This window comes from Podarcis melisellensis, assembly GCF_964234715.1.
Source record: "Podarcis melisellensis genome assembly, chromosome: 4".
In the NCBI taxonomy this organism is placed as follows: Eukaryota; Metazoa; Chordata; class Lepidosauria; order Squamata; family Lacertidae; genus Podarcis; species Podarcis melisellensis.
This window is the reverse complement of record NC_138531.1, coordinates 81,873,488-81,886,819: the sequence shown is the minus strand read 5'-3', so window position 1 is coordinate 81,886,819 and position 13,332 is coordinate 81,873,488. Positions and strand designations below refer to the sequence as shown.

At 41.9% G+C, this 13,332-nt stretch overlaps 1 protein-coding gene across 2 annotated transcripts in view; it reads left to right on the top strand.

The window, feature by feature from the left end:
- The window catches only part of RNF17 (ring finger protein 17), a 43,540-nt gene that overhangs the window by 24,123 nt on the left and 6,085 nt on the right, over window positions 1–13,332 (top strand). For both annotated transcript variants that reach the window (XM_081909547.1, XM_081909546.1), the window contains 10 exons: window positions 1,362–1,512; window positions 1,839–1,957; window positions 2,343–2,433; window positions 4,038–4,147; window positions 4,787–5,091; window positions 6,320–6,483; window positions 8,534–8,653; window positions 9,836–9,916; window positions 11,819–11,947; window positions 12,488–12,544. In XM_081909547.1, the coding sequence (XP_081765673.1) occupies window positions 1,362–1,512; window positions 1,839–1,957; window positions 2,343–2,433; window positions 4,038–4,147; window positions 4,787–5,091; window positions 6,320–6,483; window positions 8,534–8,653; window positions 9,836–9,916; window positions 11,819–11,947; window positions 12,488–12,544 (1,327 nt within the window). The remainder of the gene's footprint in view (window positions 1–1,361; window positions 1,513–1,838; window positions 1,958–2,342; window positions 2,434–4,037; window positions 4,148–4,786; window positions 5,092–6,319; window positions 6,484–8,533; window positions 8,654–9,835; window positions 9,917–11,818; window positions 11,948–12,487; window positions 12,545–13,332) is intronic.

Below are 13,332 nucleotides of genomic sequence, written 5' to 3'. Positions count from 1 at the left end.
GACATAAACGTTGGAAGAAAGTAACCAACTCTTTCTGGCCTGCTCCTGCCTACTCTGTGAAGGGAACATTCAAGCTAAGTGCTCCGTGTTCTGTTTGGACAACGTGCTCAAGATGATGGCGGGAGTTCAGCTACAAGCATACTAGGAGCAAATTAATTATCTGGAAGAAAGGATGCAGGGAATGTAGCCCTGGTTATGGTTTATGAACTTAGTGGTTTTTTTGTACCATTGACCACAGTGTCCTGGAGAACCTCTGGTGGTTTAGGGCTGTAGTGGATTCCACTCTACCTGCTGGGGGTGCTTTCTGAGAACAGTAATGGGGTGTTTTTTTTGCTCAGCCATGTGGAAACTGAACTGCGGGATTCTGTATGGTTTGATCCCAACTCCCATGGTATTTAACATCTGTATGAAGCTGCTGACAAAAATGAGTTGTAGTAAAGTATCATCAAATACGCAGACGACATGAAAATTCCCCTGCTTCCATCTGACTCGGAAGAGGCAGTATGGGCTGGTTGTGGGTCGGTTGAAACCATACAAAACAAAGTTGTTGTGGGTTCTTGGATACTGGATTTGAAGAGGTACCTTGTTCTAGATGAGGTTGGACTCCTCTTGAAAAAGTAGGTGCGTAGCTTGAGTTGCTCCTAGAGGCTATATTGTCACTAGAAGCCTGGGTGGGTTCTGTAGCTAGCGATGCCTATTCTCTGCTTGAGCTGGTTCATTGGCTATAGGCTTTCCCAAACAGAGAGAGTCTAGCTGCAGTTAGGCACTTTATATGAACTAGAGTGGACGATAGAGTGGATGTGTTGTTACGTGGTGCTGCCTTTGAGAAAGGTTCAGATGTTGCGAAATGCACCTTGGTTAATGGGCACCACTGTCTGGTTTCATATAACAGAGTCTAAAAGAATTGCATTGATTGCCAATTATTAGGTGCTTATGATGACATATAAAGAAAGCCCTGATCAACTGGGGTTTAAATATTTGAAAGAACGTTTTGAGATGAGTCCCTTTTTGTGCTACTGCTGCTGATTAAGGTCCATGGGGTAGAATGACATCCCATGTACAGTTTTATTGATGCTTTATCTATGATTTCATGTTTTATGTGTTCCCCTTTAGAAATATTGCTAATTATTTTGTGTTAATGTCATATTTGTTAAAGTCCTTGGAACTAAATGGTGAAGCGCAGGTTCTAAACACACAACTGTGCATTATTTTCAAGACTAGAAAATAATTACAGTTGTAATCTTAACAGTTAAATAAATTATTGACCCTACTGTATCTTTAACCTTTAGAAAAGTATGTTTCTTTCAGAACAATACTGGCAATGTAGATTTGATTGTCTATTTGGCTACTTATAATATTAGTTTACAGGAAAAGATGGCAGCCACTTACTTGGAATCAGAAAGAGAAACAGTTGAATGGAAAATCGATATGAATTGTGCTGCTTATGTACATGATCTGAATCAGTGGCAGAGAGGCCAAATCCGCAGGATTGTTTCAGAAAGTAAACTTGAGGTAAATAAAATCACTGCTTTATGTAGATAAGTATCACTGCATTCATTATGACTAGGAAGCACTCATTTAGTGATTTAATACGTGGAATTTAATGCATTCTTTATCCTAGATAAAAACTTAACTTATTAATCAGTTAAACAGGCTAAATGATGTATTACTTCTTTTGAAAATGAATGAGAGACTTTTGCAGTATCATCATGAGGTTTGTACTCTGTAGTCGGCTAAGAGAAGTTTCCTAACAAAGCCAGCCAGAGTTTTGTAGGTCCGTGATAAGTCTAATTTGGGCTATTGAAGAACTGTATTTTTCTTACACCTGTCTTTTGCAGGTGTTCCTCATTGACTTTGGCATAACTAAAACTATAGATACTGTCTCCCTAAGAGAACTTGAGCAGAATCTGAAGATGCACAAGCCTCTTGCAATAGAGTGCTCACTAACAGACATAAGGTAAAGTGTCCGTTTCATTCAATTCCGGAACATGCTTTCTCCCATTCTGCAAGTGTTGCAGCGGTGTTGGGATTTGAACTTGGGCCTGAAGCAGGATGCCCAAACCTGTATCTGCTATACCATGTAGAAACACTAGGAGTGGCCATTTCCAGTGCTCCTTGGGCAGCATTTGTATTTGTCAGCAAGACTTTCTCTATATTTTTAAAATAAGGAATGAGACTCACTGGGCAATTGAAAAATATAATGCTTAATTGAACTGATGCTGTTACAGATGTTCTGCCTGCCAGAAGATCTGTGTCCTCTCCAGTAATTGTATGAACAATAGGGGAGAGGGTATCATTTGAGATGAAATGATTTTTATTCCTCCCTATGCATCTTCTTTTAGACCAGCTGGTGGGACTGAGCAGTGGACAGGAACTGCCTGCGATGTTCTTGCACGTTACTTAACTGGAGCTGTGGTAAACCTAATAATACAGGTTAGTAGTGGTATAGGCCTAACTTTAATAGAGAGCTTTGTAGTAGTACATGTCTGATTTACCAGTGCAAGTTTTTTGGGGGGAGAATTGTAACCTCTTTGTACAACTGAAACGTGGACTATGTAGTTGGCTAAGATACTGGAACGTGTCCCTCTATTACTTTGGGCCCCCAAGATTCTGTCTGGATGAAGACTTAGAATATGCCTTAGCTCACACAACCTTGAACACTTCTCTCTAGGGAGGAAGTGACAAAATGTATGTGTGGTTCTGCTTTGTTAGAACTAGAATTGGCCAGTATTTTTACTAGCTTCTCCCTGTAGTGAAAAGAGCACAATCTGGCTGCTGTGATAGAATCCAGTTGGTTAAGTAATGACGATGAATCAGGTAGTTGGCTAAGAACACTTCAGCCAACATCAAAGTCTCCTTTGAAACCATTGAGTTTAGTGAAAACTTGCCAGCTTATGTTGAGGGACCGAGCAGATCATTTTAAAGACATGTTGACTTGACAGCTAGCCCTTCCTGGCATAAAATTTTTGGCATTTAATTTGTGATTTCAACCGGCCAGCCACCAAGCGTGTAAAGTTGAAACTGTGCAAGTAAAATCCACCTAACTTATGAGCCTGCTCTACAAGCAAATACTTTGGTTGGCATCCATCTGTTTCAAGAGGCAATGGAGGAGTGTGCCTTTGGGGGTGAAGTAACACTGTTGGGAGGTTGCAGTTGATATTCTGCATCCCAGAACCCTTCATTTGGTGTTGGTCACTCCCTCCTGCAAGAAAGGTTATGGCTGTGTCCAAATATTCAAGATAGCTATCTGGTTTATCTGCAAACAGGGTGACATCTAGATCAGTGTTCAATATCTAGCAAAGAGTATCGTGCAGAGATGTCAACAACATTCTCTTCAGTTGTTCTGTATGATGTATCTTAATGTCCTAGCTGTAAAAACATCTGGGAATACAAATTATTGTCTTAAGTCTGGATGGCAGTACTTGGCTTTCTAATTGCCTATCCCATCATTTAGAATATGGAGGGTTCCCAAATTCTGTCACTCGCTCAGGATAGTTTAAATCAGGCCTGGTGGTGAAGGGAACACATTTTAAATAAAGAGAAGATGCCTCAGTTCTAAACATTTCTCACTAATCTTCACCCAATTGGTCTTTTAAGGTCTAAAATTTGATCTTGTTTTGTGTTTTTATCTTACATTTTTATGCTATGAAATACCCTGCATTTTACAGATGAAGGGCAGTATACTAATTTAATAATAATAGTCTGCCCAATTCATTTCCCATTTCTCAATCTGGTAATCCAGTACTACTTCTGTCCAATCATAAATACACATTTTTGGAAAGTTAGCCATACTCTTCTCACAGAAGCTTGTGCCTGTTTACAATTTCATTTACTAATATATAGAAGTTGTGAACTCAGCACAAATATCTAGGATTTGTTGCATTTCCTGACATATGTCAGTAAACTAGCAGTTCGCTGTGTATTAATTTGATGGTTTGGCCAGTTGTTGCACACTGAAGAACCTTGTTTCACTTTATAGTAGTAATACAAAACCAAGAATAGCTGCCTTTTCTTACAAGAAGTATGTTTTATCCCAGGAAAGTAACACGTCACCTTTACCTGTGAAAGTTTTTAGCAAAGATGGAGGGCTATATACTGACATTTCGGAATACATGATTAAAGAAGGTTTGGCATTTAGAAAAAGAAGGTATGCATTTTTCAGAATATTTATGCTCTCTTGGGTGCTGGATGTCTCCAAGTGAGTTTTGCATTCCCTATCGCTTGAAGGCAGGAAATAGTGTGACTTCAAAGGAAGTATTTAGCACTTCCTTCCTATTGAAGCCTAAGTTCATTTCCTTCCTTTGTTCAGAGAAACATTGTAATAACTGAGATGCTTTATATAAAAAAGCTTTGAACATTTGAAATGAACTATATAAATGTGAAGTATTATTATTTGTTACGTGAATCAAGTTCAATGTTATTAATTCCTAAGAAAGCCAACAGCTGCTAGCACCTCAGACAACCAGACTCTGCTTAGTTTAGTAGTATTGAGGACTAATTAGCACTAGAACTCTTTAAGAAAGGTATTAGAGGGTATTTTTACCAAGTGTCATCTAGCTCTTTGGAAAAGCCAGATGGAGATAATTTCTTCATGATGTTGGGTGAATGATAGGCAGGTGGTCTTGCCCCGTGAGTAGGTAAGTTCAGGGTCAGGTCCCCTTAGTAACTTTCCTAAGCTGCAGAATTCGAGAAAATAATTGGCCTGAAAAAGTGTTTGGGCTAGAAATAAAATTAAAGCTTGAATGTGATTTGATTCCTTTACTTGCTGACATATTTTCTGTTGCAGCTCCCTTCGAGCACCTAGTACAGCATCCCTTGAGAAGCTGCCTGACACAGCCTTCCAGCAAGAGAATGTAGACGTAAGCCAATTGCTTGCAGACACAGAATGTACACCAACCTCTTCCAAACCAGAGAAAGACGTTGATCCTTCGATCACAGATCACAAAGAGCAAGAATCGAAGGTCTCTTTGACTTGCCCTGTAACGGTTGAAACCTACAAACCACCAGCTGTCCCTACCTCACTTGTCTTCAGTGCTGTAGTCAGCTGCGTTTCAGACACGGGAACTATTTATGTGATTCCAAAGTCACAAGGTAAAAGGGGAAATGTTGTATACAGCAGTGATGATATGCAATTGCAGCATTAGTACACGATTTTCTTAACACTTGATTGTTACTGATATGTATCACTAAAATACAACACAAACCTTGCAAAACAGCATAAACTGAGCTGTGTGCCACAGCTCAACAGCCTAGCAGGAAAAGCAGCCAGAGTTGGATGCAGAGAAAGGAAACAAACTTTGAGACCTAAGCCATGATTTCAAGTCTGGCAACCACTAGGAAATTGAGTATCAAATCTTTTATATGACACTATTCATTCTAAAGAGAGAGTAGCGGAATAGGATCAAGTACTACTAATTGTTGGAAAAAGGAAGTCTGCACTATTGCCTAGACCAGTTTTCCCCAAACTTGGGTCTCTAGCTGTTTTTGAACTACAATTCCCATCATCCCTGACCTACTGCTCCTGCTAGCTAGGAATGATTTTTCCCAAGTATGGGAAACTGGCCTATGCCTTCCATAAATGAAAGGGTGCCTTTAACTGCACCTGCTCCAGCAATAGTTGTGACAAATTTGGATTTGTATAATTGAATGTCACAGGAGTCCATTGCTAGCCATGTGTTAGCTGTAAACTGGCTTCTCTAATTTCTGTTACAATCCCTATCATAGTACTTTGCACAAACGGTCAGTTAGTTAACAGACAGTCCTATTTTGTACAAAATAATTATTATTATTATATCCCACCCATCTGGCTGGGCCTCCCTAGCCACTCTGGGCAGCTTCCAACAGGATATTAAAAACACAATAAATGATCAAACATTAAAAACTTCCCTATACATGCAGTATGCAAATTAGTACCTGCTTTTTTTAATAATAAAAAAACACAATGCCAGTATAGCATGAAGTAATTTATATTTAGAGGTAGCATTTTTACAGTAGCAGAGGCAGGTCTATTCCATGGAGAGTAGAAACAGTGGAGAAAGAGGCCCTCCCAAAAAATCCTCCCCTGGGAGAAGGATTGCCTCTTTCTTGACTGTTTCTACTTTCTCTGAACTAGACCAGCCTCTCCTAAAGTGTAAATAATGCTGCCACTCATACCTCAAGGAAATTTAGCATTTTACTCAAATACATTTTATGTTCCAACTCTTAAATTATTCTGTTAAGCCATTATATTGATATTCCACTATACGAATATATGGAACTTGGTTGAAAATGATCATATAAATAGCTTTAACAAAGCTCCCTTCTTGGCATTTTTCTCCAGAGCAGCAGCTAAATACTCTGATGAGCGATATACAGAAGAACTTCAAATGTCTAGGTCTTTTGGAACCCTACAGTTGGAAAAAGGGAGAAGCTTGTGTTGTAAGAGCAGCAGATACATTGTGGTATCGAGGGGAAGTTTTGGAAGTTGGCTGTGGCATTACCAAGGTAAGACCGGTGTGACAATAATTGCATTCCTTTGATGGGGAAGAACCAAAGCTCAGTAGCTGAGTATCTGCTTGGCGTGCAGAAGCACCCTAGCTCATTCCTAGCATCTCCAGAGAGCTCTGGGACTCTCTCCTGCCCGAAGCAGGAGTTGGTGTTGACAGTACTAAGCTAGATGGATCAGTGGTCTGGTTTGGGATAAGGCATATTCATGTGTTCCTATCATGGCCTCTTAATATGAGTTTTGATTAGAAGTAAGGTATGTTTAGGGATGCAAGTGGCCCTGTGGGTAAAACCTCAGCACCTAGGGCTTGCCAATCGCATGGTCGGCAGTTCGAATCCCCACGGCGGGGTGAGCTCCCGTCTTTCGGTCCCAGGTCCTGCCCACCTAGCAGTTCGAAAGCACCCCTAAGTGCAAGTAGATAAATAGGTACCGCTTTATAGCGGGAAGGTAAACAGCGTTTCCGTGTGCGGCACTGGTGCTGGCTCACCAGTGTAGCTTCGTCACGCTGGCCACGTGACCCGGATGTGTCTTCGGACGGCGCTGGCCCCTGGCCTCTTAAGTGAGATGGGCGCACAACCCTAGAGTCGGACACGACTGGCCCGTACGGGCAGGGGTATCTTTACCTTTACCTTTAAGGTATGTTTGCTACCACCTTGCCACATTACGTATCAGGCAAGTGTAGGGGTGGTCATTATTCTGTGTCAAAACTTTTCCTTAAGCCCAGGAGGAGTAAAGAACGTGGTAGAACGTTGTGTCTGTAAAGCTCTGAGCGTTGTATAACAAGTGATTGAGAAATTCTATAGATGAAACAAAGGAGGATAACTGGGAGATCCAGGAGATAACACTTGAGTACAGGCAAGCCCCCATTAACACAGGGGTTGTGTTCCAAGGCAGCGCACATTTAAGTATACCTGAAGGAGCGTCTCCACCCCCATCGTTCTGCCCGGACGCTGAGGTCCAGCGCCGAGGGCCTTCTGGCGGTTCCCTCATTGCGAGAAGCAAAGCTACAGGGAACCAGGCAGAGGGCCTTCTCGGTAGTGGCGCCCGCCCTGTGGAACGCCCTCCCACCAGATGTCAAAGCGATAAATAACTACCTGACATTCAGAAGACATTTTAAGGCAGCCCTGTTCAGGGAAGTTTTTAATCTGTGATACTTTAGTGTATTTTTGGTTTCTATGGAAGCCGCCCAGTGTGGCTGGGGAAACCCAGCCAGATGGGCGGGGTACAAATAAATAATAATTATTATTATTATTAGTGAAATTGTGTATATTTGAAACACCATTGAAAAAGCCTGCAAACGCCCTGCCCCTTTTTTGTGACTTTTGGATCACTTCCAAGATGGGCACGATTGCACATAATTAGTTGCATGCTAATATGGGGGGTTGGTTGGACAGTGTTATCGAAGCTCCTGGCATGAGTTTGACCAAACTGCGAGAGGCAGTGGAAGACAGGAGTGCCTGGTGTGCTCTGGTTCATGGGGTCACGAAGAGTCGGACACGACTAAATGACTAAACAACAATATGGGGGGGAAGAAGGTTTTGCCTGTAATTCTTGCATGTGTCCTGATAAATTTGCGTGTTATTAAATAGCTTCGCTAAACTACCACAGTTCATGATTTTGTAATCGAGGTACTTATTTCCTTTAAAGCAGAGGTTCCCAAACTGCGTGAGCTGCAGCATGTTTGTGAAAAATTCAAATTGTAATACAATAAAATATAATATAATAAAAGAAGCAAGAAAAATGCAATTAAGACTCATCCAGCATAGTGCATTGCAATCGCTACAACAGGCAGAAAAATAATTAAGCAGCCCAGCAGTTTTCAAGTAGTCCATGGTGCTGGGGTGGGTAGGTAGACATGACAACCTTAAAGAGACTCAATAGCTCCTCTTCCCCAACAGTTAGGTCATTCCTACTTCCCAAAACTACCTCTAGGGTAAAAAAGCGAAGGATGGGTCTGTTGTGCCTGGCTGGCACGCATTTAAAAACAGAATAGAATCGCATCATGAAAGCTTGGGAATTAATCTACTGATTTTGTTGCTTTTTGTGTAGGTGCAGTACTTGGACTATGGCTATATTGAGAAGATTCCTCAATGTCATCTCTATCCAACTGTTTTGTATGCAGACATACCACCATTTTCCATACCGTGTCAGCTCTATAAAACTATACCAGTGAGTAGAGGCTGCATTTTGAAATGTACTAAGCCTGGTCTTGTAAACAGGGAGCAAAGAATCAATTACATATGCTACGCTTGTGCCTTCATAAGTTCCAGAACGCTTCTGGATTTTCTGCAAATGAAAAAAATGCTCAAGAGAAAACTCTTAAAAGATTGTGCTAAAAGGGTGGCAGACTATTCCACAAAGCAATATATTAAAGTTGACGTATCGCTTTCCTGTCTTAGTCTAAACAATGGCATCATGCTATAGCATGGATGTAATAGTCACTGGACAAGGTCCCAGGCTGTATCAACATAAAGGGAAGTGTTGGGAAGTTTTTTAATGTTTAATGCTGTATTGTGTTTTTAATATTCAGTTGGGAGCCTCCCAGAGTGGGAAACCCAGCCGGATGGGCAGGGTATAAATAAAAAAAAATTACCGTATTTTTCGCTCTATAAGATGCACCAAACAACAAGACGCAACTAGTTTTTGGAGGAGGAAAACAAGAAAAAAAATATTCTGAATCTCAGAAGCCAGAACAGCAAGAGGGATCGCTGCGCAGTGAAAGCAGCAATCCCTCTTGCTGTTCTGGCTTCTGGGATAGCTGCGCAGCCTGCATTCGCTCCATAAGAATCACACATTTCCCCTTACTTTTTAGGAGGGAAAAAGTGAGTCTTACAGAGCAAAAAATATGGTATTATTATTATTACTACTACTACTACTATTAAAGTTGGGCTTCGTGTAATGGTTGAAGTGCCATTCACTAGCCTGCGGAGACACTAGCCTGAGGAGAATAGATAAACAGGAGCAACTATGAACATAACTGAACTTTGAGGAAGGCAGGAAACCAGCAAGAGCATAATGGGAGCCCAACCCATCTCCATAGTGTTTGTTCCTGCCTTGGTCAGAAGGTGGAGCAATAACCCAACATACCATTCCTGTTAGCAGAAAGGAAATTGAAGTCTTGTCTGCCATATACTTCCTATATAAACCTCAGGGCTTAAATTATGTAGAACATGGGAGGTGCTTTGCACAAGACATTTTGGCATGTGAAGCAGAAACTGACGTTCGGTTAAAACAAACTTAATTTTTTTCCTTATGATGCTGAAACCATTCTAATCTCCAAGATAGGGCCAGTCCTGAGTGCTTTTGCATAATTACTGATGTGCTGGTGATTTTTCTGCATTGGTTATCCAGGTTGGAACTGTTTGGCAGCAGGATGCAGTTGAACTTCTTCAAGAACTACTTACGAAAAGGCTCGTTGAAATAAATATTATGGTGAGCATAAAAACAAATTGTGTAAATCCTGCTTCTCTTGCAGTCAGTAATTCCCCCACCCCCAACAACAACAAAAATCGTTTCTGCCAGTGGATTTTGTCAGATCATTCCCTTAGACTTCCAAGAGTAAGCTGCACATATTTTGGATTTACCGTATTTTTCGCCCTATAGGACGCACTTTTTCCCCTCCAAAAATGAAGGAGAAATGTGTGTGCGTCCTATGGGGCGAATACAGGCTTTCACTGAAGCCTGGAGAACGAGAGGAGTCGGTGCGCACCAACCCCTCTCGCTCTCCAGGCTTCAGGAAGCTCTGCACAACCCTCGGGAGCCCGGCGCGACTTCGCACCAGGCTCCTGAGGGTTGCGTGGAGCTGCCTGCGCTCCAGGGCTTCCCGGAGAGCTGCCTGCATTCCGAAGTGTGGGGCGCGCTGAAGAGGCTCCCTAGGCTTGCGGATAGCAGGTTGTTCTGGGGTCGGGGGAAGCCCAGCCTTCCCCCGCGCCTGGGGGGGGGGAAAATAATTTTTCCCCTTTATTTCCCCCCCCCCAAAAAAAACCTAGGTGCGTCCTATGGGGCGAAAAATACGGTATTTCACTTTCAAAACCAGTTACGATGTGACAAGTGCATTCCTGTTCGTTCTCCCCTGTTCTGTTCGTTTCTAAAATAAGGGATGGGGAGGACTTTACCATAATATGAAATGGGGCATGTAGGGGAGGAGAAATCAACCTTCACACTTCATGATTCAGGTATTCTTAATTTACTTCTGGTAATAGAACAGAGTCTTTGGAAGTAAAATAAGATCCTGTGGTAACAGATGGTGAAGGGAGAAGGTTCAGTTCCTTTTTCTTTGTTCCTTTTTACAGTAAACCTGCATCTTGCACTTACTTTACTTACACATGGAGAGTGGAGGGAACCAATTCCCTGTTTATTTATTACTCCTCCCCCACACCTGCACAAAGCTGTGGTCCACAAGCTTACCTGGATTTGGGAAGGGCTCTGGCAGGGTCTCAGCTCCTGTCAACCTAGCAATTCAAAAGCACACCAGTGTAAGTAGATAAATAGGTACCACTGTGCCGGGAAGGTAAACGGCGTTTCCATGCGCTCTGGCTTCCATCACAGTGCTCCGTTGCGTCAGAAGCGGTTTAGTCATGCTGGCCACATGACCCAGAAAGCTGTCTGTGGCAAACACTGGCTCCCTCGGCCTGAAAGCGAGATGAGTGCTGCACCCCATAGTCGCCTTTGACGGGACTTAACCGTCCAGGGGTCCTTTACCTTTAACTTTTACCCAGAGCCCTCCCTCCCAAAGCTGAACAAGCACTTAGTAGGCTTTGGAAAGGAGGTGTGGGGACTCTAGGACCCTGCTGGAGCTCTTGCACCGCCTTTCCAAAGCTGGACAAGAAGCATTGGGGGTGGGTCCAAAGGTTCCTGGCTTACCTTGGAACTGAACCCTTGCATAAAATGCAAGCTTACTGTATTGAAATGTGAATATTAATATGCTTTGAATCAAACTGCTGGGTTACTAATTACGAAATTAGCGGATAGTGTAAGACACAGAGCTACAGAACAAGCCATGTTATTATCAAGAGTGATATCAGACAAATAACAGAACCATAAAATGTTAGAAACAAATATGAAAAACATTAGGAGGAAATACTCAGAGGTAAGATACATGCCACTTAGTTAGCAATGGAATTGTACTGTGGCTGATGCTTTGCTTTTTCTATGCTTCCACTTGAGCACTGATACATAGAATCAAGAACCACAAACCTGTGGTGGTGGTTCTTGGTGTATCTGTTCTCCAGGGTTCTGTGAGTAGCTTTGTTCTGTTCAGCCATAGGCCCACTTTTTGAGGTTAAAACAGTAGCAGAAATGATAATGCAGCAATCTTTTGCCTGGCTTTAACAGGAACACTCAGACAACCCATGGGATAAAGTATCTGTTAAACTCTGTTTCTCTGGAATGCCGCTCTCATCTTTCATGGCGTACCATAAACATTGCATTAGTGAAGATGATGTCGGTCACATGCCAAAACTGGTAACCTTTCCTTTCAGCTCTTAAGATTTATATAAAGCTTAACATGTGTATGTTAGTTAGTGTGGCTATTTTTCCTGCATTACAGTTCTTCCGCGTCATATCCAGTGTTTTCAGTTGGTAGTTAATACTGTTGCAGTGGCTGGCAAATCAAACAATGTAATTCCTTATTATATCCAAAAGCAATTTGCTACCAAATGCAAGATGTATGTAAAAAGGTAACAAGCTCAAAATTAAGGGTAGTACCTCGGGTGGGGGACACGTGTTCCTGGGGGTAGTTTGTCCACATTTGGTCCCCACCCTGCGGTTATAATAAGGTGTTAATGGTTTTGTTTAAGGGCCTGTATTGTAGCTGCACAAGTACATTATGCACCAGATTAGCCCTGATTTTGGGAATGAAATTTATTTTTTTCCAGAGTGCTAGATGGCAATCCAAGAGATTGAAAATGTTTTGAGACAACCACTGCTGCAGGCATTAGCTTGCAAGTCAGTTAATATACTTTTAGAAATTAAAACAAATTCTTGCCTTCTCATATGTTCTAGGATATAACCTATTGCAGTGAAGATCATTTGGAGCAAAACTGTGAAATCAGTCATGAGGTAAACATTAAAATATGTCAATGGATTTCTTGGTTTTCAAGCTTGGCAATGTTTTGAAGCCAGTTTGGTATCTACCAACTTTTGTGACTCCAGCCCAGCCACTAACATCCATTATAGTTTGTTTTGAGTGGATCAACTCTGTAAGGTTTTTGCGGTGGGGGAGACATTGGATCAGTTCTGATGCCTTTCCTGAAAGTGGGTTTTGGGATAGGGTGTACATTAAGTGTGTAGTCATTGGTGATTAGCCAAAATTGGACATATTTAATGAAATGCATCATATTGCATTTTAAAACAGTGCAGACAAGCTCTATTCCTTGCTCCCCCAATAGCACACCAATCTGAATAGTGAGTCTTGCACAGAATAGTCTCCATGACATCACTGGCACCACCTTGATGGACTCAAGGGCATCCTGATCAAATTTGCAGATGACATCAAACTGGGAGGGGTGGCTAACACCCCAGAGGACAGGATCACACTTCAAAATGACCTTGACAGATTAGAGAACTGGGCCAAAACAAACAAGATGAATTTTAACAGGGAGAAATGTAAAGTATTGCACTTGGGCAAAAAAAAATGAGAGGCACAAATACAAGATGGGTGACACCTGGCTTGAGAGCAGTACATGTGAAAAGGATCTAGGAGTCTTGGTTGACCACAAACTTGACATGAGCCAACAGTGTGACGCGGCAGCTAAAAAAGCCAATGCAATTCTGGGCTGCATCAATAGGAGTATAGCATCTAGATCAAGGGAAGTAATAGTGCCACTGTATTCTGCTCTGGTCAGACC